General features: G+C 33.0%; 3 protein-coding genes and 2 non-coding genes across 5 annotated transcripts in view; 3 read left to right on the plus strand and 2 right to left on the minus strand.

Moving 5' to 3' along the window:
* Positions 1–1,785, plus strand: part of LOC104743667 (actin-related protein 2/3 complex subunit 2A-like) — a 2,271-nt gene extending 486 nt beyond the window's left edge. The window contains exons 3-10 of the mRNA XM_010464720.2: positions 71–278; positions 374–531; positions 616–693; positions 781–913; positions 1,013–1,104; positions 1,200–1,256; positions 1,369–1,434; positions 1,535–1,785. Of these exons, the coding sequence (XP_010463022.1) occupies positions 71–278; positions 374–531; positions 616–693; positions 781–913; positions 1,013–1,104; positions 1,200–1,256; positions 1,369–1,434; positions 1,535–1,570 (828 nt within the window). The 3' untranslated portion in view covers positions 1,571–1,785. The remainder of the gene's footprint in view (positions 1–70; positions 279–373; positions 532–615; positions 694–780; positions 914–1,012; positions 1,105–1,199; positions 1,257–1,368; positions 1,435–1,534) is intronic.
* Positions 1,898–1,972, minus strand: TRNAV-AAC. Its single transcript has one exon. It is a non-coding gene; the product is annotated as a tRNA-Val (tRNA).
* TRNAV-AAC lies at positions 2,204–2,277 on the minus strand. Its single transcript has one exon. It is a non-coding gene; the product is annotated as a tRNA-Val (tRNA).
* On the plus strand, positions 17,615–18,947 carry LOC109128681 (uncharacterized mitochondrial protein AtMg00810-like). The gene is made up of 4 exons (XM_019235525.1): positions 17,615–17,635; positions 17,692–17,808; positions 17,986–18,054; positions 18,357–18,947. Exons 1-4 carry the CDS (start codon positions 17,615–17,617, stop codon positions 18,945–18,947), a joined length of 798 nt encoding a protein of 265 aa, XP_019091070.1.
* On the plus strand, positions 24,328–25,978 carry LOC104741691 (probable purine permease 4). The gene has a single exon (XM_010462598.1). The coding sequence runs from the start codon at positions 24,490–24,492 to the stop codon at positions 25,645–25,647; it is 1,158 nt and encodes a 385-aa protein (XP_010460900.1). The 5' UTR covers positions 24,328–24,489; the 3' UTR covers positions 25,648–25,978.

Here is a 27,911-nt window from a genome sequence, read left to right on the forward strand (position 1 = left end):
TTTTTTTTTTTTTTTTTTTTGACCTGTGTGAGATCCATATGATTCTTGTTTAATATTCTTGTTTGATTAGGTGACAATGAAGAATCCAAATCTGTTGTTGCTTTCGGTTTCGTTACCAAACCCACCACCTGAAGCAATGTCCTTTGATGGACTTCCTTTAGGAGCCATAGAAGCTATTAAAACAACATACGGGACTGGTTTCCAAATACTTGATCCTCCAAGAGATGGTTTTAGTCTTACCCTTAAGCTCAATTTCTCTAAAGTTCGTCCCGATGAAGGTTTCTTTTCAACGAGTCTCTTTCTCTAATAGATAAAATGATTTGATTTGTTTTGATTTGGAAGTCTCTCATGGAATGTATCTTTGTTTTGGCAGAGTTATTAACGAAGTTAGCTTCCATTAGAGAAGTTGTGATGGGTGCGCCGTTGAAAATCATATTCAAGCATTTAGCTTCGAGGACGGTTGCTCCTGAGCTAGATAGGCTTGTAGCAATTATGCATAGACCTAACGAGACATTTTTCCTCGTCCCTCAGGTATATCTACTCTATAGGAGTTTCGTGTTTAACAATTGATGTAGTAACTAGTAAGGTTATAGATAACTTATGTGTGCATCACAGGCGGATAAAGTCACGGTGGCTTTTCCTATGAGATTTAAAGACTCTGTCGACACTGTTCTAGCAACTTCATTCCTAAAGGTGACAAAAATGATCAAAGTTATATATGTTGAGACTGGTTTTGGTTTCTGTAGTTTCTTACTGAGAAGATTGGATCTTATAATATAGGAATTTGTAGAGGCTAGGCGTGCAGCTGCGCTTAATACTGCACCTTCTTGTTCGTGGTCTCCAACCGCACCGCAGGAGTTAGAGGGAGCTCCTAAAGAAACACTATCTGCTAATGCCGGTTTTGTTACTTTTGGTATGATCTCTCTAAAAAGTATACTGTTTGATCTCAATTTGCGTTGGTAGTAGTACCAATCTGAAAGAGACTTACTTTGAGATTATCGATATATCGCAGTCATTTTTCCTCGGCATGTGGAAGGGAAAAAGCTTGATCGTACTGTCTGGAATTTATCAACCTTTCATGCTTATGTTAGTTACCATGTCAAGGTTAATCTTTCTTTCATATGCACTAAAAATACTAAAAACTCAAGTCTCTCTCTGTCTCTTTGCCAATATGAATTTGTTTTGTTGTTATATCACAGTTCTCAGAGGGATTTATGCATACCAGAATGCGGCGTCGTGTGGAGTCTATGATTCAGGTGAAACACAAAACTCGAATTGTCTTTTGTCCTTTCTCTTCAGCTGATTAAACGGTTTCACTACATTCTACTTGAATATGTTCTTTATGTTAACAAAAGCGTGTTGTCTCAGGCTCTGGATCAAGCTAAGCCATTGGAGAAAACAAGATCGATGAACAACAAATCATTTAAACGTCTAGTAAGTTGCGAAAAGAAAACCATGTCCCCGTAAACAATGTGGTTTCGTTTGCTTGTTTGCATTGTTTTTGAGCTTTGTTTCTTCTTCTTCTTCCTCACAGGGACTCAACGATGTCAACCACACCAACTCGAAGTAGTTTGATTTCTCACAAAGCAATTTTGTATAATTTTGTGAGTAGCTGAGGCATGCTTTTTTCTTCTTTTTAAATTGGATTCAGTCTCTGATTATTTATTTTTACGTTTCAGATTTGGATGTTTGCACAATTCTTTTCAGATACTCTATACATCTAATCCTGCTAAATATTTGAACAAATGTATAATGTTAATTCTGTATGAAATTCACCTTTTGATAGGAACTGTGTCTATCTACGGTGTCTATCTTGATCTAAACTTGTTCAACAAAAAAAAAACAAGAAATTGATCCTATCTTTCTAATAATGAAATGAAAACATATATACAGTATATGGCTTCGCCCGGGTTTGAACCGGAGACCTTCCCTGTGTTAGACTGACGTGATAACCAAACTACACCACGAAACCATTTTAAACATATGAACTAGAAATAAACTGTTCTTCCAAGTTTTACATCAAAGAAGTTACCATATTTTTTTCTTTTAAGGCAAACTCGAAATCTGTTTACGGGTCGCTTAAAAATGTATGAAGCATCTAGTCTAAAACAGATCCATTCATGGTCTACGTACATTACACTTTGCATAAAGGCTCAATGTGTATATGTCTGCACACAAAATAAAAAGAAGAACACCAAAGTATTGGCTTCGCCCGGGTTCGAACCGGAGACCTTCAGTGTGTTAGACTGACGTGATAACCAACTACACCACGAAACCGTTTTGATCATTTTCCTTTAATTATTATTTTTATTTGTCTACTATTTCATTATTTTTTTCCCCAACCACCTTTATTTGCTCGCAAACGCAAAAGATATCAACGAAACATTTTCTTATGGGAGATATGCTATGCAAGAGAAGCATGATTAATTACCATCTTAAATTTTATTTGCAACGTGAACATTATCACCATTTATTGAAGTGCTTCGAGACAGAAGTGAGATCACTCTGTTTGCTCATGTTTTATAAAAGTTTAACAAAAATTAAACCAATAAAAAAGTTTAACAGAAGAACTATACAAACCCTGTTTTACTTTAAAAGTAGCATAATTTGTAAATTTGAAATAGCATTTGACTCAAGTATTCAAGGCAAATTTGTGATTTTTTTTTTCAATATTACACATGCATTCAGAGAAAAATGAGTTAGTGATTGGTTTTATATATTTATGTCACTAATTTAAGCCAGAAAATATTATATCCCTCTAACAGAAATACAAAATAGCTCGTTCAGAAATTCCAAGACGATGAAATTTACACATCATTTTTCAATGTTTCCTACATAACGTATATCCGATCCCTTGTTGCATCAGTCGCCGATTTGCTTATTAGTCTTTAGAAGCTTGACTTCGAAGTTACTAGTCTTTTACGACATTTGGCTAGTGACTGGCAAAACAAAAAGGAAAAAAAGAATTACAATTTTTGTTTCTCATAGTGGTGAGGAAAAGTTTTCCGCTTATCAATCATTATGTGTTGGCAAAATTTTATTTGACAACGATGTTTTTTTTTTTGTCTTTCCGATAAAGAAGTTTTGTCTGATTATTTTTGGATATGAATTATATATTTATCCAAGATCCATTTAACACTAGACCAAATGCGGTATTTCATCGATTTAATTAATGTCATGTTATTTTATCTGTTATACTCCGTAGATTGAGATATATACCATACATTATACATAAGTTCAAATTTTAATTAATTTGCCTAATATCATACGATTAATTAATTTGAAACAATTAAAAGTGTATACTAAATAATGGTTATTTAGATATATTAAACACCTCTCAAAACACGAAACCAAAAATAAGAATGTTATGTAACGTATGCTGCATGGCAAGCTTGGTACACGTGTAACATCCCCTTTCTTAAAATTCTCAAACTTTTCATGTGTTAAATGGTGTACGGTGTACCCAACGGCTTCCTAATTACTGTTTGACTAGAAGGCTGATTTGTTGGCTTGTGGTGTACGTTTATTATTTTGGTTGTAAGTTTATTTTGTGACATTTTAAACAAAAATGTATTAGATGCTTAACAACAAATATTAATAACATAATTGTTAGATATAAATATATATCAAAAAGTTATATTTAACCAACTTACTAATCTAATTATGCTGGTTTGGTGTGATGTGAAGATTCGTTACTCAAGCAAGCAGATAACACAAATCTTTTCTAATAATTTGAAATGATAAACCGTATGCAACATCCCACATAAATCGGATATTGCCAAATGTGGGTATCATGATACAACAACAATAGACAATATTTTGTGATGTCGAGAATCATGAAATATTTATGCGTCAGTTTTTAACTTAAAACTTTTCATCTCACGACAGATTAGTGAGTCATTTCATAAAAAAAACTTGAGATAATATCTTCAGTTATGATATTGTGGGAATTGGCTAGCAAAGCTCTATGAATTTTTTGTTTTTATCTACTTTATTTACTCCCAAATCCTTTTTATAATAAAATGGAAGTACACAACATTGTTTTGTAGACTATATAATTTTAATAAGTTGGTTACAAGTAGGTTATACATTAATAATAGATTAATTGGTTACAAATAGGTTATACCGAAAATCTTAAAAAAAATATTCTAAAGAATCATATCATTTAACTTACCATATTAATTCCTTTTATTAAATTATTTATCACATAAAATCTTCTGATATCTAACTTAACATATTAATTTGTTAATTATCATTATACCTCACTTCTCATTTTTATATATAAGTCTATTTTGTGAAACAAATAAATTATCATATTATTTATTATAATTAAAAAATAGTTTTATTTCTGGATATACCATAAGTTGAATTTTTAAAAACAAATATAAATTGTGCAATCTATAAAATATTCAAGCTTTAGTAATATTATTCTTTAAAAATAATTTCTATTGAATTAAAAATTTTACTGAGTAACAGATCAATATTTGAATATTTAAATTTAAATTTACAAAATTATGTCTTATAATGACATTAAAGTCATGATGTAGAATATACATTGTTGAAATAACTTCACATATATAACCTAATACAGTATATTAAAATTTTATTTTAAAATATAAAATATACAAAATTTTGTATAAAATAAAATTTAATCAGTGTTATAGCACGGATATTTATCTGGAATCATTAACAATATAAAACTTACAAAATAGGTGTCTTTTTCAAGTCATCATATTTAGCATATGATTTTATTGCATAATGTTTTATCTAAAAAAACTTTTAAAAACAATCACAGAAATTATATTTTATATAAAAATTACAATATAAATAAAATAAATTTCAATCTGTGCTCTAGCACGGTCTTAATCTAGTACTCCACATATTTTTGTTCGTGCACACTTTATGAGCTTCTCCACAAGTCAAGAGAGCAAATACTACTTGAATGTAACGAATGAGTTATATATAAAGAATGCATGGTATTTCAAATTATCACAACAGAACTAGTACCAATTTATGGAATAGTGGCCTAAACAACATTATTAATCCCCTATATATTAAAGGAGAAACATTTTGGTGAAAAAGCTGAAGTGTCAGCATTACAGAGCTCAATGCACTATTTAGCAAAGTCCCCTCAACTTTTCTAATTAATTACATCTTTGTGTCATTGTATTTATTGGCCAAAAAAATAATAATAAAAGAAAACCCTACACATGTCTATCCTCACCTATATAAATCATTCTTCGAGCGTAATAGCCATAACAAACAAAAAAAATCTATCTTCAATAATCAGATGCCTTCTTTCGCCAAGCTTTATGTAAATCATGTCTCATCATGGTTCAAACATAATAGGGGATACCAGTCATCTACCAATATAACGTATGATGAACATCCTCCTAAGTTCGTTTTATAATATGGTGGAAAAATAGTGGCAGAGAAAAGGAAAACATGATTTTTTACCAATTGCAAACATTTACTCGGTAAGTAATCAAAGTTTTATGATGATCAAGTATGTCAGTTTAATTTCTTTACATATCCAACTCCTACATTTGAACAGATTTCAAAAGCGTTACGTCATGAAGCAAATGACCAGACACATGAGATCAAGATTCTGTTTCAGTATTTAACCAAAGGAAAAGTTTACCAAATCCCAGAAAGAGAATCAAAATAACCAATGAAGACTACATAACTACTTCTTCGAAGAAATAAAGGATTTCATTTGTATTAATATTTTGGGATAACCACGATGCTGTATGGATTTTATTATGAATTGTATTTCATTCCAATAATTAAATAAATTATTGACAATCTTCAAATCTTTCTATTCATCACATAAATTCAAGCCTCACACCAATAATTTTAGGGGATTATACTGCTAAATATTCTGATATTTAAAAATTCACCCTATCACGTAATGTCGAGAACAAATGCATACTAGTTAGTTCTAATAAGAAAATCCATCTATGGTGATGATTTTGTAAATCAATATGCATGACATACGTACACATAAATTTGTTGATTGATTCGCTATTTTTGGATAATTTTACCTATGATACTTCAGAGATTACCAGTATCAATTAAACAGAAAACAAATATTCGATTACTAAGAAAATAGCGTATTTCACTACAAAAAAGAAATAAAATCTGACAGGTCTAACAATTTACTTTTTTTTTTCAATTAAGATGATAATAACGTTTTTCTCCTATGATAGGAGGATTATCAATCAAACAGAAAACTAAGTATTTGATTCCAAATTAACTGCTAAATTCAGTAGAAAAAAGGACGGGAATAATATCATAATAAAGGTCTACCAATTAACTATTTTCAATTAAGATGATAATTGCGTAATTTCCTAGATTATAGATCTAGATGACCTATGATTGATTATTACAATATTAAACAAATTACTGCGATTACTAATTGAAATTAACGTTTTCCCAAAAAATCAGGACATAATTACTCAAATATACTACAAACCGAAATAAAATCAAATCGACCAATTCACCATAATATATGATCTTCCTATCATCATCATTTCCACCAATTCACCATAAACCCTCATTGTGTTTCTAATTGGTTTAAATTAAATCAATTAGTTTAAAAATATTGATTTATCTAGTGATATAGATAATGATGTAAAATATAAAATATGTGAATTTGATTTTTAAAAACACAAAAAGACATCAAAACTTTCTACACCATCTTAAAATTCTTTTCCAAGTTCAAATATTTCACGGGTGAAATGTATTTTACAGAAAATAAACGCAAATTTGAATAAACGAAAAACACTTTACTTACATATTTTGTTTTATATAACGAATCTTAAATTTCAAATAATAGTTTGACTCATAATATTTTGTTTAAATCGATTTATTCGGCACTCTGTGCGGATTGATACCTAGTAAGTGTTGCAGGGAATTAGAAATAGCAGACATCAAAATATACTCGTGGATGAATAAATAATGCATATGATATCCCACCGTATGGTTCAATAATGTAAAAAATGCATGTACTGTCTATATCTAATTCACCTAACATATCTTTCGTCGGAGTAAAAAAAAAATATTTTCTGCTTATAAAATTTAGAACGGGATTTATTTATAAAATTTGCATGTTTTTTTATGATATTTATGTTCTCCACCAAAAGGACTCATAATGAAAAAAGCAATGTTTTCAAAATCGGACCGGACCGGCGGTCGAATCACGTTAACCCGTAAACCGGCAGCATACCCGGATTGGATTAATATCAAAACCTAAAGAAAATTAAACCGGTAAAAAAACCATATCAACCTGCCAAAAACCCAAAAACCGATGAACCATTGAACCGGATAAAACCGGGTTCTAACATTTTTTTGTAAAAACGAGTGCAATTAATTACATTTCTAGTTTTATTTTTAGCAGTAGTAGGGTTTCTTTAAATAAAAATTCCCGTAATTGAACTTTTTACTTTTCATACTAGTTTTTTTTTCTTTTAGTTTGAGTTCTCTGCAACTCACACCACAAATCTTCAAAATTAAGGTAATTTTATTGAAACCAATTATTTTTATAATAAAAGATGTTTGATCAGTGCATGTTTTGGTAATCAATTTGGTGTTCAATTTTTTTCTCTAGTGTACGTAATAGAAGAGAATGATTACTAAAATATTTTATTGGTAATGGTTAGTTTGTTACACTTTAAGTTTATTATTTAAAAAAAATTATAATTATTAAAGAATTTTATTTGGTGTAACCAATTATATCATAGTTGTAATCATTGAAAAAAAAGAGAAAACATATCCTTCCTTATTATTTATAAAAATAACATCAAAATCAATTGAACCCGGTTGACCCCGGTCGAACCGTATTAACTTATGACTCAGAAACTTTCCCGGTTAGTTACCGGTCCGATTTTAAAAACATTGAAAAAAAGTGAGAGAAAAAGTTAAACTGAAATTAAAAACAATTAACATCACAAAAATAAATGCTTCTTTGTAAAACAATTTCCCAAAATCAGACTTTTTCTTCCAATATTTATATGTGATAAAAATTTAAAACTAACTTTAGGTTTTGAGTTTTCAAAAAAAAAAATGAAACAAAGTCGTATTTATCCAAAAGTGAGTCATGCTTGTAACTACTAAAGAGACAAACTGATTTGTAGTTATCTAAAGCTTAAAGTTAAAAATTTAATAACCTCAACTATTAAAATAAATATATATTAAAATGATAATTACTATATTATAGAATATCAAAACAATTCCGTAACATCTATTCTAACAACTTTAATCACATCTTATAATTTAGCTTGCCGTTAATACTTACAAAAAATTGATAAAAAAAAATCAAGTGACTTTATTTTAGTTGATATGTTCTAGAAACTCGATTATCTATAATTTCAAAATGTATATAATTTGTCTACGTTTCATTATTAATATATGTCCCAGATATAAGGTGCAATTGGCGGAGTTGGTAGGTTGTCTAGGGACGTTTTGGTGTTGTTGAAGCATAGTTGAGTCGATGTGATAAGCTATTCTAATGGTCGTGCTCTCTCTTCCTACTTTTGTTTTGCTTTAGGACGGGGAATGGTTTGGAGGAAAAGGTTTGGTTTGTTCATCATACTGGTTGTTAACGAGGATCGACTTGATTTGCGTAGAGGCTTTGTGGGTTACACAATGATTTTTGGGAGCTTCTTTCGACGATGCGTCTAGAAGTTTTGGTTGTTATTATGTGTTGATTGTATTGGGATTATGTGTTGGATAGATTTGATGAGAGTAAAGACACATCATGTGTTAAAGGAAGAATTATATTAGACTCTCATGATTGTAATTGTACAATATACGTTCTTTTATATAGAGATGAGTTTCCTAAACTAAGATAATGATAAATGTAAATAATATATTTAGATAAATGTAAATATTCCTATACTATATCTTCTAGATTCTTCTCAATTTTCATAATTTACAAATTCTTGGGTTTGTTATCTCGACCGTCGATCTCGGTCGATCTCCGGTTCTCCATATCCCAATAGATTGCTCAAGGAAATAATCAATAAACCAGATAGTATCGGTTAGTGGCAATGGTTAGTTGTAATGAAGTTGGAGATTCGGTTGAGATTGTTTATTTACCTACCTCTAAGAGGATAAATCAGCGGTTAAGTGTACTTTAGATATGGATCATATATTACTTTGATTCGTCGGTTATGTTTGTAACGCCCCGACCGCCACCCCTCAGTGAACCCCATATCCAATTCCAGTCCATAGGTCCACTTTCTTTAATGGGCCTCACGTCCTCTCACTTGGCCTGTGAGCCCATCCATATCGGACGGCCGGTTTGCTATGTCCGGGAGGTTTTAAAGATTGGTTACCGTCCCTACAAATCACCACATGCTCTTTTCCTGTGTTTTGTCCTCACTCGCATGGTTCCGACAGTCACTTCCCGGAAGGTCACCCATCCTGAGACTACTCCAGCTCAAGCATGCTTAACTCTGGAGTTCTCTCAGGACCCTTGACCGAAAAAATAAGTGCACTTTGGTGACATAGGTGACCAAATCAATTCTTTTAAACCTCTTCGCATGTCCCTGAAACTAGGGTGTCACAATTCACCCCCACTAACAGATCGCCTTGTCCTCGTTGCGCACCAAGACCGTCACCCCCTGACGGTGTGAGTCCACTCGACTCCACACTCGTCTAGATTCGGCTCTGATACCACTTGTAACGCTCCGACCGCCACCTCTTAATGGGTCTCATGTCCAATCCTAGTCCATAGGCTCACTTTCCTTAATGGACCTCACGTCCTCTCACTAGGACCGTGAGCCCATCCATATCGGACGGCCGGTTTGCTACCTCCGGGAGGTTTTAAAGATTGGTTACCGTCCCTACACATCACCACATGATCTTTCACTGTGTTTTGTCCTCCTTCACACAGTTCCGACAGTCACTTCCCGGAAGGTCACCCATCCTGAGACTACTCCAGCTCAAGCACGCTTTGGAATTCTCTCAGGACCCTTGACCGAAAAGATAAGTGCATTTTGGTGATATAAATGGCCAAATTAATTCTTTTAAACCTCTCGGCATATTCTGAAACCGAGGTGTAACAATGTTATTGGTGGTATCTCGCATCAACTCTTCCACTGTAACTGTCGGTGGTTAGTCGATGGTTTGATCCACTAATTGACATTACTTTCATTCAATTTCCATTCATCTTCTTCTGTCGTCTTTGTCCGTTTTCTGTTTTTCGATTGTTTGTTTCATATCTTTTTGTTGTAAATCCTTAGTCAATTTTCATTTTTTTAAAACCCATAACATAACCGGCGAACATAAACAACATCAAATATTTTTCCACCTATTGCACTTGCTAACTTTTTTTTCTTTTTATGTTTTTCAAAATCGGTTTACTTATTCCTATATATATCTATATCTGAAATATTTACATATGATAAAATTTTAAAACTAACTCGATGATTTGATTGACAAAAAAAATATTCTTTTTTTTTTAAATTATTAAAAATAATATTTATCCAAGAGTAAGATAAGTTTGTAATTACACAAGTGTCAAACTAATTTGTAATTATGCAATGGTTAAAGTAACTTTTTGTAACTACCAAAGTTTCAAAAAAATATATATTTGAAAGATAATTAATAGGTGACAGAGACCATAACAGTAAAATCTCTTTAAACAACTTTAATCACATCCTATAATTTAGTTTGTTGTTGATGTTTTTATTTTTATTTTAATTTGTTGAGAATTTTATATAATAATACAAATGTCTTTATTTTAGTTGATAATATATTCTAGAATTTATGGGGTGTGTAATTTAGCTTGGTGTTAATGATTTTATTTATTTATTTTTGACAAAAAAATTGTTTTATATATTTTTTAAGAATTTGATAAAAGAAAACAAATGCCTTTATATTTGTTCAAGCTTGGTGGAGTCGTTGCGATGAAGTATTCTTGTACCAAAGTGAGACATTTTATGCTTTGACTTTCTGGTTTTGTTTTGCTCGAGGACGATAAAGAGGCTAGGGGAAAAGGCTTGATTGGTCATTGTTTTAGATTGTTCATCATGCTAGATTTTTCATCGTGCTTGTGGTTAATTTTAAATCGAATTCAATTGCGCATAGGCTCGTTGAGTTGCACTATGTGTCTCGAGAGCTTCTTTCGGTAATTTTTCAGACATTTTGGCTTTTGTGTGCGTTGCTTGCTTATATGACCAAATTGATAACTCGGCTCGATAGTAGTGATTAATAACGACGGTTGTTGCAACGAAGTTGATGATTCAGCTTTGAGTACAATTATGACATGTTAATGTTTTGTATAGATTGTATTTTCCTATATCTACGAAGATTAATTGATGGTTAGATTGTCGTTGGATCGGGATCGACGGTTTTTTAATTTTTATGTTCGCTAGTTATGCTACTGGTGATATCTCAGACCAATTCTTACCTTCTAACTGTCGGTGGTCAGTCGATGGTTCGATCAACTAAGAGACCTATGCTCCGTCTAATTTATTTCTGCTTTCATCGATTGTCTTTGGCCATTTTCTATTTTATAATCTCTCATTTAAATGTTGCTAAGTTTTCTCTTTTCTTTTTAGTTTTAAAAACTACTTACTTTGTTCATGTTACACTATTAATATTGATCTCTAGATATCTGGTGGAAGTGGTGGTTTGTCTAGGGTTTATGGTGTTCTGAGAGGATGAATCGGTGGTTAAGTTCGCAACTGGATGGGGATTGACACTTACTTTGATTCGTCTTTATGTTATCGGTGGTATCTCGCATTGATTCTTCCCTCATAATTGCTAGTGGTAAATCGCGGTGGTTTGATCTAATAATTGACCTCTCCTTCGTTCGTTTTGCTTTCTTCAGTCGTCATTGTCCATTTTTTTGCTTTTCGATTATTTGTTTCATATTATTTCAATTGTCATTCCTTTGTCGATTATTTTTTTATTAAACAATGATCGCTACCATGATTATTTGTAATGTTTTGCTACATTTTAATTGAAATAAGTACAATAATTTACCGAAAGATTTTTGTTCCCTCAGACTATCCTTTCCCTCCTTCATTCTGACCCAGATTTCGAGATGTCAAACGTGAGAACAGATTGTCTTGCTCACTCTTCAAGATCTTTAGTTTTTGAATTTTATTTTGTAAACTTTTTCTTCAGGCAACCAACCTTGGAGTCATTTTTTAATTTAATATTTATTGAAAAAAAAAATCCTAATGTGTTGAATTATTGTTTTGCAACTTAAATTTAGTGTGTTTTACATCATTTTTGTAGTAAGTAATCAAATGTATGTTGATTTTGCTAAAATCATCTTTATTCTTCTAATCTCTGTATCAATGCATAATCTTTTGAAACTAAGTTTAGCTTTTTAAATAGCAAAAAAAAAAAAGAAAAAATTAAAGAAATTTATATATATTCAACAATCACACTAGTTTAAACTGTTTTGTAGTTAACCAATAGTTAAAGTAAATTTTTTTATTATTCCAAAAAATTAAAATAAATATATATTGAAAAGATAATCCATAGGTGACAGAGATCATAACAATAACAATAACTTTTAGTTTATTTTATTTCTTTTGACAATTGATAAGAATATACAAATGCCTTTATTTTAATTTGTCTGTTCTACGAATCATGCGGATATGTAGCTGTTGTTTGTAACAAACGATTCATGTCATATATATTTGTTAAAACAGACTGTAAAATTAGTTTATTTTTGTTCTCTTAAACTTTAGAATATTCTTTCGTTTAGACTGCGGTTTAGTTGGAATCTTGTTTTCATAGTTTTCTCTTTATTTTCTCATTATAGTTTTCCTAGATCATCATCTATGCCACAAAATCTCTGCACTCTATTTTGAAACCAGGGGTCTACGAGGAAATATGTTGATAAGATTGTTATAAATGGATTCAATTAAATGTGGCCAGCTTTTATAGTTTTGGTATGAGTATGACTGGAGAAACTTAGGAATGAAATTAGAAGAAGCAAAAACACAAATGAAACATAATATTGTTTCCTCTCATTTTTCTTAATAAGTGAACATATTGTAAATTTTGCAGTTATCATATTAAATAAGGAATATATCGCGATGTTAAATAAGGAATTTATATATTTCTTTTATCCTCTTTCTAGAAGCATATCCTATGAATGAAATGCTTAAAATCCTAACTAAAAACTACGATATTCTCTTAGTAATCCTCTTTAGACCTCTAACCGTATTTTTAGTATTAATGCATCAACATTATTTGTAAAATAAATTTATTTGACTCTTGATTTCGATTAAAACCACAATATATATACTTTGAGTGAGTGTGTATGCGTTGTTGGATACTGAACCATCATCGCTTTTTCAGAGCTTTTTCTTATTTTTCATTTTTTTTTTCTATGAAAAACACAATTACTAATAAACTAAAAAATATATTTGTAATTGTAATTGTGCTTTTGCATGGAAGAAAGAAATAAAGACAAAGTAGAAGAAGTGTTGAAAAAGCGATGATGGTTCAGTCCCCAACAATAAATAACACATTCACTCTCAGTCACTCAATGCAAAAACACAATTACAGAAAAAAGTTTTTCTGAAAACCCAATAAACTGACGATAGAAACCACGATTACAAATACAAACCACGATTCTCGAGGTAAGAAACTACGATTGTTCATTGTTTATCACTATTGTTTATACAAATACAAACTACGATAGTACGATTGGTATCACACTAATGATACGATAGTACGATTGGTATCACACTAATGATGAAGCTTTTAAAACGCAACTCGCATAGCCTACCTAAATCTATTGTAAATTTTTTTTTTTGTGCTTTACATATTTTTAAAAAAGTAGATATTCAAAAGAATTTGAAAAAAATTGAATACAAAAGTAAAATGTTTTTTAACAATTTAATCACATCCTATAGTATAGGTTGCTGTTAATGTGAAAACAAGTAGCTTTATTTTAGTTGATCTGTTCTAGATACATGTTTTTTTTAGGTAAATATTGTTACCAACAATTTTGATATACTTTTTTAATTATCTACTTTAGAATATTCTTTAGCTAGACTTGGATCTTGTTTTCATTTTTTTTTTTAAATGAAGGAGTTTTCTCTTTAGGTTATTTAAAAAAATTTGCACGCTATATATACAGTGGCAACTAGTTTTCCTAGATCATTGATGCCGCAAAATCTCTGTAATATATTTCTAAAAGTAGGGGTCTACGAGTAAATATGTTGATAAGATTGTTATAAATGGATACAATTATTAAATGTGACCAGCTTTTATATTTTTTTATATGAGTATGACTCAAGAAAATTAGAGTATACAATGGAATTATCAGAAAAATAAAATAACAGAAAAAAGGTGAAAGTTAAGATGAATCCAAAGTTAAACTCACTTTAGCTGAAAAAACTTTATATATTGTTTAGAAAAAGACACGGAATCAATGAAATCTTAATTTATTTTGTAACAAATACTGTAAACAAATATTGAACTGAGAGAGTAAATCCCAGACTTACGGAGAAATCCAATACTAATCTTTCTAAAGGAAGGGTATTTTACGGGTACAGTCCCCAAATATGTAAATGGGTCGTAAGCAATAGATTTATATCCATATGGTTAAATGGATAAAACTGATCAATTCTGCGTTTGGGAAGAATCGATCCCTGGCCTAAACCAACAGGACGACTCTTCCACCAAGACTAGAACCACTAGCCCATCACCTCGTGGTTTTGTAACAAATATTGTTATTTTTTAATTATCATATTTAGCCAATTCAAGAAAAATATCATGATGTAAATTTGAGTATTCTCTATATATAACAATGTTAAAAATAATCTTGTGGACTTTAGGCCTAAACCTCACAAGCCTTATTTTCAAAAAACTTTTGTTAACTTGTAAACGACTTGATACATCACATTATCTGGAACAACTTATTCTACGTACATAGACATGACCAAAATTAAACTGTAACCGTATTTCGGACCGTAACCAGACTGTATCTGAACCGTAGCCAGACTGTAACCGTATAAAATAGTTAAAACCCGTAACCATTAACCGTAAATATATGGTTAAATTATATTAACCATAACCGTTAATTAACCATAACCGTATCAAAACCGTTGGTTAACCACATAGTTAAACCGTAATTTGTTAACCGTAACCATTTTAAAAACATAATAAAATTTATTAATAATTATTTATTTAATATGAATCATATGATATATAGAAATATGAGTCCACTAAAAGAACATATTAATTATAAATAATTATATCATCAAATAATATCAACTGTATCATATTATCAAATAACTGTAACCGTATATAACTGTAATTGCTTCAACCGGAACCGTATTTAACCGTTTATTAAACGGTTATGGTTAAGGTTAAACAACATTTCTAACCGTAATCGGTGGTTAACAAACCGTAACCGTGATAACCGTAAACGTGGTCATGCCTATATGTACATAGTGTGTGAGTGTGTGTGTTTATGCTTGGAGTGATTAACATGATAGAAATCCTAACAAAAAAGTAATCTCTTAATTAATAACCCTCTTTAAACCTAAACCTAACCGTATTTTTAGTAGCGGATTCAATGCCAAGCAATGTATTTGATGTCAAGAAAAAAGAAAAGAATATATAGTAGTATATTGATTTACGTAAAAAACACAGTATATATACATTGAGTAAGTATGTGTATATGTTGTTGGATACTGAACCATCAACTTTTTTCAACACTTTTTCTTCACTTCTCCCTCATTTCTCTCTTCCATGCAAAAATACAGTTATCAAAACTGTAATATCCATGAATCGGAATTCCAGTTTTGGAATATGCATCGATCGATGCAAGGCTGTATCAATCGTTGGTGAAGATATTCTTCTGCAGGACAAATTAAGCCAAATACATATGTTGCTGCGTTTTGGGGTTTTGGAAATCTAGGGGTCGTCTCTAAAAACTTATTGTCGACTTCCTTGGCTTGTTTTAGCCATTTTTACTTCTGCAAAAGAGAGAAAAGTTTCCAGAGAATTTCCAGTAAGTTATGTGCCTGTTTCTGAGAGATATGTTCCTATGGTTGGAGATCTGAGGTCGTGAACGTGTTAGGAGTGTGCTCTGGTGTTGTATCTGTTCATGTGTGGTCCATTCTCTTTGTTTTGGAAAGTTGAATGCGTGACCATGGCTTATCTAAGCGGTTAGATACATGATTTGTATGATTTGGTGTGTTTTGATTGCTTTTGTAATTGATGTGAGTGTTTTTCGTGATGTTTGTGGCTCATGGGAGGCAGATTTGGCCCTATCGATGTTGAGGCGATGGTTTGGAGCCGAGAGAGTGCGAGAGAAATTGTTTCGGCGATAATACGCGCGACTGCATAGATCGATCCAAGATGTGCATTGGTCGATGCAGTTAGGGATTTGACAGCGACGCAAGGAGTTGCATCGATCGATGCAAGAAGTACATCGATCGACGCATCTAGGAATTTGGAGGATTGCATCGGTCGATGCAAGGGTTGCAACGGTTGATGCATTGATTGACGAAAAGAGTGCGTCGGTCGACGCAAGTGCGCAGACTTAGAGTTGTCGGGTTTGCTTGTTTCTTTGTATATTGTTTGTGTTTTTCATTCTGCTTGTGTGTATAGTCCAGTAGATGGGAGAATCACCTCTTAGAGTATTTATTATAATACTCACGCATCTCATTTGTGTTGTGGTGCAGGTAAAGGCAAAGTGTGATCGTGCCGAAGTGTGATTGTGGAATCAATGCGATGAAGAGGAGGAGATCTTAGAGGCTCGGTTATTTTTTTTATGCTTTTGTTAGAATGGAACTTAGTTGTCTAGAATGGATGCTAGGTTGTTGGTTCTTTGATTTGTTTTATGACATGTTTATTTATGTTAGTCGTTTATTCGTTGTTGGTTATTGAGTTAATAGTATTATTTCATGTTATCTGATGTTGTTTGATAGGGTTAGGTTGCTAGTGAGTATGAGATCACTAGATATTAGGGTATTAAAAAAAAATAGATCAGGTTGTTTCAATTTGGTATCAGAGCCCTTATGGTTCTAGGTATATGTTCGATGTGTGCTTTGTGATATGGATGTTAGGATTGAATGCTTGTTTATGGCATGGGGTCCTAGAACATCCTCTTCTAGCATTCAATGTGATTCCACAGTAAGTTGTGTTTTCCTTGAGTAGTGCGGGAAGTTGTTTTCTTAGCCTTCTTTTCTTGGTGATACAGATGGTTAGAGAGAAGCTAGATTTGCTGGGCATGGTCGTGGTTGTGGCCGTGGGCGTAGTCATGGTAGGGGTCGGGGACAGGTTCCAGAGGTCAGTGTGAGTGTAGCCCAGAGCATGGCCAGTGAGGAGGTGGCAGAGACACATGTTCATCCTGGAGAGCCTGGGGGTTTGGCTATTGGTAGTATCTACGGGGCTGGTGGGCTCAACATCAGTACTGGTGTTGTCACGGGTGTTGGGATTGCTGCAGGTGGTGCCCCAGGTTGGGATGATCTTCTAACAGACTTGTTGGCTTAGGTGTTGGCGTGGCTTCCAGCAGTGTTGCCGCCAGCGGGTGGTGTGCAGGCACCAGTAGTGCCGCCATCGCTTGGTGGGTAGGCTCCTATAGTGCCGCCAGTGGTTGGTGGGCTGGCTCCAGGGGTGCAACATGTGCTTGGCTTGTAGGCAGGTAAGCAGCCATGGGCCAAGGTAGTGGATGCATAATATGTTCAGATGTTTGTGCAGTTACGACCTGTTGGTGCGGGATACTTCCAAGCAGGCACGAATCTGAGTGTAGCGGATGAGTGGAGAGAGCGGATGGAAGATTTGTTCCAGTCGCTTCGGTGTCCCGACCAGTATTGGGTGAACTTGGTAGCGCACTACCTTTCAGGAGATGCGCATATGTGGTAGAGGTCGATGATGGCCTGTAAATGCTGCGAGATATGAGTTGGATGGAATTTCTGGGAGATTTTAACGCCAAGTATTTCCCGCAAGAGGCGTAGTTCTTGGGGTTAACCCAAGGAAAACCGCACTGTATAGGAGCTGAACGCAGAGTTCAGTCGGCTTGTGGTGTATACAGGTCGGGCTTTGGAATCAGAGTCGACTCAGGTTCGATGAGGAGATAAAGTCAATCGAGAAAAATCAGACATGGTAACTTAGAGACTTACGAAAAGGAGCAAAGTGTATTGGAGTAAAGTGGATTTACAAAACAAAGCTCAACGAACATGGGGGGATAACCAAATTCAAAGATCGTTTGGTAGCCAAGGGATATTCTCAAGAATATGGAATCGAAGATGAGAGAATTCAATCAGTCGATGCAGAGAGAGTTTGACATCACTGAATTAGGCAAGACGACGTAATTTTTAGGAATTGAAGTACTCCATACATCAAGCGGAAGTCATACTTCTTAGGAAAAGTATGCTCTTGAAGTGCTGAAGCATTTCAACATGGAGAAGTGCAATGTAGTCTACAATCCAATGGTGCCTAGAAGTAAACTTGATGTGGATGAAGAAGGAGAGAAGGTAGATGATACTCTCTACAAACAGATAATTGGAAGTCTCATGTATCTCACCACCACGAGACCTAATATGCAATTCACTATAAGTCTTTTAAGTCGGTACATGGCTAAGCCTACTCAATTACATCTGCAAGCAGCTAAGAGAGTACTGAGAAACTTGAGAGGTACTATGGATTATGGAATTTGGTACAAACAGGAAGGAACTGGAGAGGTTTGGGTTTACACTGCTAGTAATTTTGCTGGAGATGCCGACAGTAGAAAGAGCACATCAGATGAAGCAGTTGTTGCTTGGTTGTCAAAGAAACAACCTATCATTACACTCTTTACAACTGAAGCAGAGTATGTAACAACATCAGTATGTGCGTGCCAAGCTATTTGGTTCAAGAGGGTCTTTAAGGAAGTGGAATATGGAGAAGAAAGCACTATCATCATGTATGAAAACACGTCGACGATCAAGTTATCGAAATATCCAGTCTTTTATTGAAGATGCAAACACATAGGAGTTCGTTTTCATTTTTAAAGGATCTGGTCAACGAAGGAGTAATACATCTCGATCATTGCGGATCAAGTGAGCAAGTTGCAGATATTTTCACGAAGGCTTTGAAACATGATGTGTTTGAAAGTCTAAGGAACAAGCTGTGAATTTGCTTTGTCACGGGTAAGCTAAGCTTTGACCATCAAGCTTAGTTTAGGGAGAGTTTGTTGGAGCAAATCAACATTTGAATAAAGGAGCCGTTGAAATTGTTTTAAGTCTGATCGAGTCTTAAGTTAGTAATCAATAATAGATCGAGTATTACAGTCAAGTTAGAGTCAAGTTTGTTCTTTTATTTTTGTGGCTTAATTTTCGGATGATGTTATTGTAAAAGGCTTTATAAGTCGAAAGATACAATAGTTTTTAGAATCTAATCAAACGAGCATTTGATCTTTCAATAATATGTTAATGTTAAAAAAAATTATATTGTGTGTGAAATGTTGTTTTCCAATTTAAATTTTGTGTGTGTTTAGATCATTTTTAGTAGGTATTCAAATGTATGTTCTTCTAAAATCATCTTGATTCTTTTAATGTTTGTACTTATATATGATAAACTATTAAAATTAACTTCAACTTTTAAGTAATAAATAAAAGAAATAAAAAAATTATGTTTATTCAAGAGTCAGACTAATTTGTAGTTAATGATTTGTAATTAATGCAAAAGTCAAACTGATTTGTAGTTAATTAATAGTTAAAGTAAATTTTGTTTAAAATCCCCAAAAATTATAATAAATATATATTGAAAAGATAATTAATAGGTGATATGGTTCATAACAGTGACTTTTAATAATTTTTTAAAATTTCTTTTGAGATTTGATAAGAAAATACAAATGCCTTTATTTTAATTTGTCTGTTCTAGGAATCATGCGGATATGTAGTTGTTGTTACCAACGATTCGTGTCATATATGTTTGTTTAAAAAGTTTAAACAGACTGTATCAAGATGTATGGTAAAATTAGTTTATTTTTATTCTCTTAAACTTTAGAATATTCTTTCGTTCAGTTTGGAATCTTGTTTTCATTGTTTTCTCATTATGTTTTCATTTAAAATATGCATGATATACAGCGGCATTATAGTTTTCCTAGATCATCTATGCCACAAATTCTCTGTACTCTATTTCTGAAACTAGGGGTCTACGAGGAAATGTGTTGATAAGATTGTTATAAATGGATACAATTAAATGTGGCCAGCTCTTATGATTTTTTTCCGTATGAGTATATATTATATAGTATATATACTATACGATGGATTTTTAAGAAGAAAAAGAACAAAAGGAAATTTTGTTTCCCTCTCATTTTTTAAAGAATCGTGACGTAAATTTTGCATTTATCATATTTAGATAATTCAAAAAAAAAGTGTCGTGATGTAAATTTTAGTATTCGTGAGATATAACAATTTCAAAAGCATATCATAATACGTATACGGACGGACGATGTGCTAAAAAGCTAACTAAAAACTTTGATAATCTCGTGGACATTAGGCTAAACCTCGTATTTTTAAGTATATTTGTTAGTAACGAACATCACGTTATCTAGAATAATTTATTCGACTATAAATATAAAATGAATACATTAGTATCTATGCCAAAAAGCACATGCATATATTATATATATATATGCACATTAGTCATTAGTGTATATATTGTGGCTGTGTGTATTTATGCGTGGAGACTGCAGACTGAACGTGTTACACACATTGAATCTTTGTGTTTATTTTTGGTCAAAGTAATTAGCCATATAAGCTATAAAATGGATAGAAAAACTCAATACAACTTATTTTAATATTAGTGTGTAAGAAAAGTAAAAAGGAAGTTTCATTTCTGGAAAACTCATGAGGAAAAAAAAGATGTTACGCATTCTTTGTCAAAGTTACTTTTATTTTCTTGTTTTTACCAATATAAAGATTTTAATATAACATTAAATTATAGAAGATATATTATTAGACTTTTTAGATAAGAAATTTAGTTTTGTCCAACAAAAAATATAAAAAAATTATATATCTGAGGGAAATTTTTGATCATTTTTTTATATATAGAAGATTCCCTCTCTAGAAGCATATTTTATGAATGACATGTTAAAAATCCTAACCAAAAACTACGATAATCTCTTATGAATAGTCATTTTTAGTCCTAACTGCATTTTTAGTATTAATGCATCAACATTAATTGAAAAATGAATTCATTTGACTCTGAATATAATAATTTAGTATTTTCTTGATTTCGATAAAAACCACAATATATGTATATTGAGTGAGTGTGTGTATGTGTTGTGGTTGTTGGAGACTGAACCATAATCGCTTTTTCAACACTTCTTCTTCATTCTACTCGTCATTTCTCTCTTCCATGCAAAAACACTGTTACAAATAAATAAAGAAAACAAACAAAATTGACATAATTAAGAAAAGATTATCAAAACAAATAGAGATAAAACTGAGTGATTGTCGGCTCATCGCAAATCAACAACAACAACTAGCGATCTCTCACTCTCCTCATCACCAGTTACGTCTGTCTCTTCGTCGGCTCCATCGCCTCGAGCCTCCTCGCGAAATACTACTTCGTCCACGGTGGCTCGAGCTGATGGGTCTTCACGTGAATTCAACCCGCTGGCTTCCCACGATCAATGACCAATTATAATGAACTTCGAACGTTTTGAGAACTCATATTCTAGAATTAGTGATGAAAACCAACCGGGCAGAGAAGTTATATTAACAGATGATGGTGAGCTCTTTAAATAATTAGATAATATATAAAAATAAGAATACATATATATATATATATATAGTATTGGAATATAGAAATGTGAAAGTCAGCACTAAAAACAGTACGTTAGGCTATGCGAGTTGCATTTTAAAGCTTCATCATAAGTGCGATACCAATGGTAGTGTTCGCAGCCGTTTGGAATGAAGAAATAACAAACTTATTTGTAGCGATCAAGGTTTTTTCACAAGACAAGTTTCAACATTTGCTCCTTTGGTTATTTACAATGTTTTGGTACATTCTAGTTGAAATTAGTATAATTTGTTAACATCATCTGAAAAATTGTTGTTTGTAATTTAATTTTGTGTTTTTACATATTCTTTTGAAGTAGATATTCAAAAAATTTGGAAACAAAATTGTATTTATCCAAGAGCTTAGACATGTTTTTAATTACCCAAGATCCAGACTGATTTGTAGTTATCCAATGGTTAAAGTAATTTTTTGTTACCCCAACAAATTAAAATAAATATATATTATAAAATAATTATTAGGTGACAGAGATGGTAATAGTAAAATGTCTTTTAACAACTCCACTTACATCCTATAATATAGCTTGCTGTTAATGCAATCTTTTGAAAATTTGATTAAGAAAGAGAACAAATGCCTTTAATTTTGTGTTTTTACATATTATTTTGAAGTAGATATTCAAAAATTTTGGAAACAAAATTGTATTTATCCAAGAGCTTAGACAGGTTTTTAATTACCCAAAAGTCACCCAAAAGTCAGACTGATTTGTAGTTATCCAATGGTTAAAGTAATTTTTTTGTTACCCCCAACAAATTAAAATAAATATATATTACAAAATAATTAATAGGTGACAGAGATGGTAACAGTAAAATGTGTTTTAACAACTTCACTTAGATCCTATAATATAGCTTGCTGTTAATGCAATCTTTTGAAATTTTGATTAGATAAAAAGAACAAATGCCTTTATTTTTGTTTATCTGTTCTAAAAATGAGGCAGATATGTAGGTGTAACTGTTGTTAGTTGTTACCAACGATTCAATATAATAGACTGTATCAAATGCAAGATATATGGTAAAATTAGTTTATTTTTATTCTCTTAACCTTTAGAAATAGTCCTTTGCTAGTTTTGGATCTTGTTTTCATTTTTTTTTAAACTAAGGAGTTTTCTCTTTTATTTTAAATTAAACAATTTGCACGCTATATACAGTGGCAACTAGTTCTCCAAAAGATCATTTGATACATGGGGTACGAGGAAATATGTTGATATTGTTATAAATGGATACAATTAAGTCTGCGCAGCTTTAATATTTTTGGTAAGATTATGACTCGAGAAAATTAGAGTATACAAAGGAATTGTAAATAAAACAAAACAAGAGAAAACTAATAGGTGAAATTACGAAGAATCCAAAGTTAACTCACTTTAGCTCAATACATACGGTATCGACGGAGTAATCACTAGTGAATAATATCTTAATTTATTTTGTAACCAAAATATGTAACGGTTACATTGTAAATATCATATTTAGCCAATTCAAGAAATACATCTTGATGTAAATTCGAGTATTCTTGATATATACAGCGATGCTAAAAAACTAACTAAATACAAATTTAGATAATCTCGTAGACTTTAGGCCTAAACTTCACAAGCCGTATTTTAAGAAAAATTGTGTTAGCCAGTAAACGAATTATTAGATTGTTTACAAAATAACATCTGTTTTAATACTATTGGTAAAAATATTTTAGAGTTCATATCGAAATATTTAATAGATTTATATCCTAACATAAGTGTGAAAGAAAGATATATGTTGAACAAAGTTATCAAACTTACCTAGATTTTCTTCTTTTCAAATAATATAAAGATTGAGTATAACATTAATTAATAGAAGATATAGTCATAGATTTTATAAGAAATATATAGTTTTTTGATATATTTCCTTTCTAATTTTCTATTATAAAGAATACTCCTCTCTCTAATAGCATATCATATGAATGACATGCTAAAGAATCCTAACAAAAAACTACGATAATCTCTATGATTATAATCCTCTTTAGACCTAACCGTATTCTTAGTAACGGACTCAATGCAATGCATGACATTAAGAGGGTGTATTGAAACTATGATTTTGGAAGATTTTACGGGATTTAGAAAATTTGGAATTTTGATAGATTTTAGGGAAGTTAATATGATTTATGGTAAAAAATTTTCAAATCCCACCTAAAACCATAAGATTTGGATTTCTGTATTTTTAACTAAACAAATCTTCTCAAATCCTCCAGAATCTCTAAAACTAGTTAAAATTCAAATCCACAAACTGTTTTGAATAACAGTAGATTTTAAAGTAGATTTTTAAATCATCAGTTCAATAACAGTGGATTTCAGGAGATTTTAAACTAGATTTTTAAATCATCAGTTTAATAACAGTGGATTTCAGGAGACTTTTTAAAATCCATGATTGAATAACATAGTATTTGTAAATTTAACACAAATCACTTAAAATGTCAAGTTGAATACACCCCCTAATTAAAAAATGAAGTTATTTGACTCTGAATATATAATAATATATTGATTTCGATAAAAACCACAATATATATACCTGAGTGAGTGTGTGTTTGTGATGTGGGAGACTGAACCATCAACGCTTTTTCAACACTTCTTCTTCTTCCTCCTCATTTCTCTCTTCCATGCAAAAACACAGTTTCAAATAAACTAAAGAAAAAAAAAAAAAAAAAGAGGTGATTAAGAAAAGATTATTAAAACACAAAGAGACAAAAATGAGTGATGGTCGAGTAAACGCGGATCAAGAACAAGAACAAAACCTGGTTAAACCAACGGGTAAGAGATCTCTCATTCTCATCCTCACCACATACTTTTGTCTCTTCGTCGGCTCCATCGCCTCGAGCCTCCTCGCCAAATACTACTTCGTCCACGGTGGCTCGAGCCGATGGGTCTCCACGTGGGTTCAATCCGCTGGCTTCCCTCTCCTCCTCACCTTGATCTACTTCCCTCGCTACGTCTTCAAAACCACCACTCGGCGTCCTTTCACGCGCTTCACGCGCCGCCATCTCCTCTTCTCCGTGTTGATCGGGTTTTTTCTCGGTATCAACAACTTCCTCTTCTCATGGGGAACCTCGTACCTCCCTGTGTCCACGTCATCGCTTCTCCTCTCGACACAGCTCGTCTTCACTCTCATCTTGTCCGTGCTCATTGTGAAACAGAAGGTCACTTTCTCAAACCTCAACTGCGTTATTCTCTTGACGTTAAGCTCTGTTTTGTTGGCTCTCGGTTCGAGTAGCGATAAACCGGCCGGTTTAACTAAATCAAAGTATTACATCGGGTTTGCATCCACGATCGGAGCCGGTTTACTCTTCGCTCTATACCTCCCCGTGACGGAGAAGCTTTACCGCAGCGTCTACTGCTACGCGATGGTCATGGAGTTGCAGCTGATGATGGAGCTCTCCGCGACGGTTTTCGCCACGATCGGTATGGCTTTCGACGGCGGGTTTAGAGAAATGGTTAACGAAGCTAACCATGTTTTCACCAAAGGACCCACGGTCTACTGGACGGTTGCGATTTTTGCCAACGTGGTGACGTGGCAGCTCTGTTTCGCTGCCACGTCAGGGATGGTTTACTTGACGTCAGGAATCACGGGAGGTATCTGCATGACGGCGTTGCTCGCGATGAATGTGATCGGAGGTGTGGTGGTTTACGGTGACAAGTTTGGTGGAGTCAAGATTGTGTCGACTGTGCTATGTATTTGGGGTTTCTCGAGTTACATCTACGGGATGTACACAAAGTCGAAGAAGGCGGAGTTGATGGAGAAGGAGAAGGGAGAATATTCCGGGGTAAAGACGTCGGAAGACGGCGGAGATATGGAGGTGGAAATGGGTAATGTTAAAGATGACGTGGCGGCGGTGGATGATAGGGTTTGAAGATATCTGTGTGATTGAGACGGCCGTTATGATTATTATTATTAGGATGCCAACAAAAAAAAAAGCGACTAGTAGTATCTTTTTCATGTTCTATCTTTTTCTCACCTTAATTTCTTTTTTTTAGCTCTTTTGTTTTTGAGTAATGCATCTGCTTTTGTTTTTGTTTGTTTTTTTAGCTGTTTTGTGTTTTCCTTTTCTGGTTATTTTCTTATGAATTATCTTGTCAAGGACGAAACTAATTATGTGTACACTTTTGAAGTGTGGATTTGTTTTTTCCAGTTGTCGGTTGATAATGTATTGTATATTTCATCTATGGGTTTGATTGGTTGTATTAGATAGAGTAGTTTATTCCAGCTAATTTTTTTTTTATCAAAAAAATTGGCTCTCACCAATACTTAAATGAGAGAAAGGATAAAAGTACAAAAGAAAAATAAAACAGGAAAAAAAAATCTTATGAAATAAATTAATTTTATTTTCTTCTTATTACTTTTATAGTTATACTTTTATGGTATTCTGAGTATTAAATATATAATTAAATTAAAATAAATGAATGTAAATATTATCTAAACCCAAATTTATAGAGATTAAATCAATTTGTTTCTATCAAATATTGTATATGATCCATTTTATCACATAACAAAATAAAGTATGAAAATCAAAAACTCAAGATATCACCAGAAAATATTTGTTGGAGCTAGAAATATCAGCAATAAAAAAATACTCGTAATATCTGTAAAAAGGTGCAGTAGTTAAAGATTTTAGACATTTTTCAAAAATGATTTATATTCCCATCTTNTTTTTTTTTTTTTTTTTTTTTTTTTTTTTTTTTTTTTTTTTTTTTTTTTTTTTAACTTAAATCATCAAAGAGGAGGGTTCACACAAGAAGAGACATAAAAAATTACAAAGCTTAACAAGATTACAAAACAAATAGAGATATTGGTTCCATGAGTTTTCCAAGAAGGTGCAAGTCTTTGGGAGGCTAGCAAAGCTTGAAAGATCTGTTGGGACCATAGTGGAAACGCATTTGAAGACATGCTTCGCGACTTCTTCGATCAACAAGTGATCAACAATAGCTCTTGCTAAATATGCAGCGGAGCGTTTACAAAGGTGGTACATAGGTGGATTGAGAGAGGATGTTCTCGCCAATAAGAGAATGTTCGAAACAGAGTGATCAAAGTTTAAAACAGCTGATGGCTCAATTCTCATAACATAGGGTAAAGCTACATCTGGGACTCGGCGATGATATGCGCAATATCGTAACAAAGCAGGTGGGTCCTCCCTCGTATGAAGCCAATGGCCATGGAGGTTAAGGAGTCCCACACAAAGCTTGTAGCCGATATTGCATTGTGATATTAAGACATACCCGAGCTTACTCCCTAGAGGCAGATCTAGGAGATTGAAGGATATGATTGTTTTAAAGTTGAACCTAGGGAGAGGAAAGCAAAGTCGTAACAAAGCAGATGGGTCCTCCCTCTCATGAAGCTCATAGCCATAGAGGTTAAGGGTTCCCACACAAAGCTTGTTGTCGTCTTTGCTGTGAAGCACTAAGATATACACTAGGTTAGAACCAAGAGGCAAGTGGTAATGATACAGACTCAGGGATTCGAAGGGCTTTTGGTATACACTTTCCAGCTGATCTTGACAAAGGGATTTAACTAACCATTCTAGAAAGGCAAGTACACAACTATATGATTGTTTGTGGCCAACCAAGATAGGGGTAGAGTGACCTAACCGGGGGTGGATTCGATAAACTTCTATAGGGTCTAATGTGCTTCATGATCAGACATGTATCCAAAACTAGCCAAAATAATCTATCTACCAGGGTTCGCGGATGAGATTTGGGCTCAAACCTGGATCGAGGGGACAAAGGAAAATTTGGTAGGGAGCTGCACTGATAGCTTGAGTCGTCTAAACTCAATCCAATAATAAGTTCGACATAAAACTGTGTGGTCTAGTTTGTGAGGCAAGACTTCATTGGATAAAACGGCAGATCGAAGGAGAGCATCGCCAATACACAAACTAAAGAGGTCGAAGATTCAGGAGGGGGATACAGGGTCACCATGGTTGAAGCTTTTACTGACCAGATCTCACGCAGTTCCGGCGTCAAAACAGAGCTCACTTTTAGCAGCAGCCAAGGAGGATGGAGGTGATGGGATTGACTTCAAGGGGAACCGGTGAGAGAGACGAAGAGCAGAACACACATGGAGCCCAGAGATCTCAGATCTGTCATCGAAAGGTTGGAGTCTCGAGAGAATCACCTCGTT

This window comes from Camelina sativa, chromosome 14, assembly GCF_000633955.1.
Source record: "Camelina sativa cultivar DH55 chromosome 14, Cs, whole genome shotgun sequence".
NCBI lineage: Eukaryota > Viridiplantae > Streptophyta > Magnoliopsida > Brassicales > Brassicaceae > Camelina > Camelina sativa.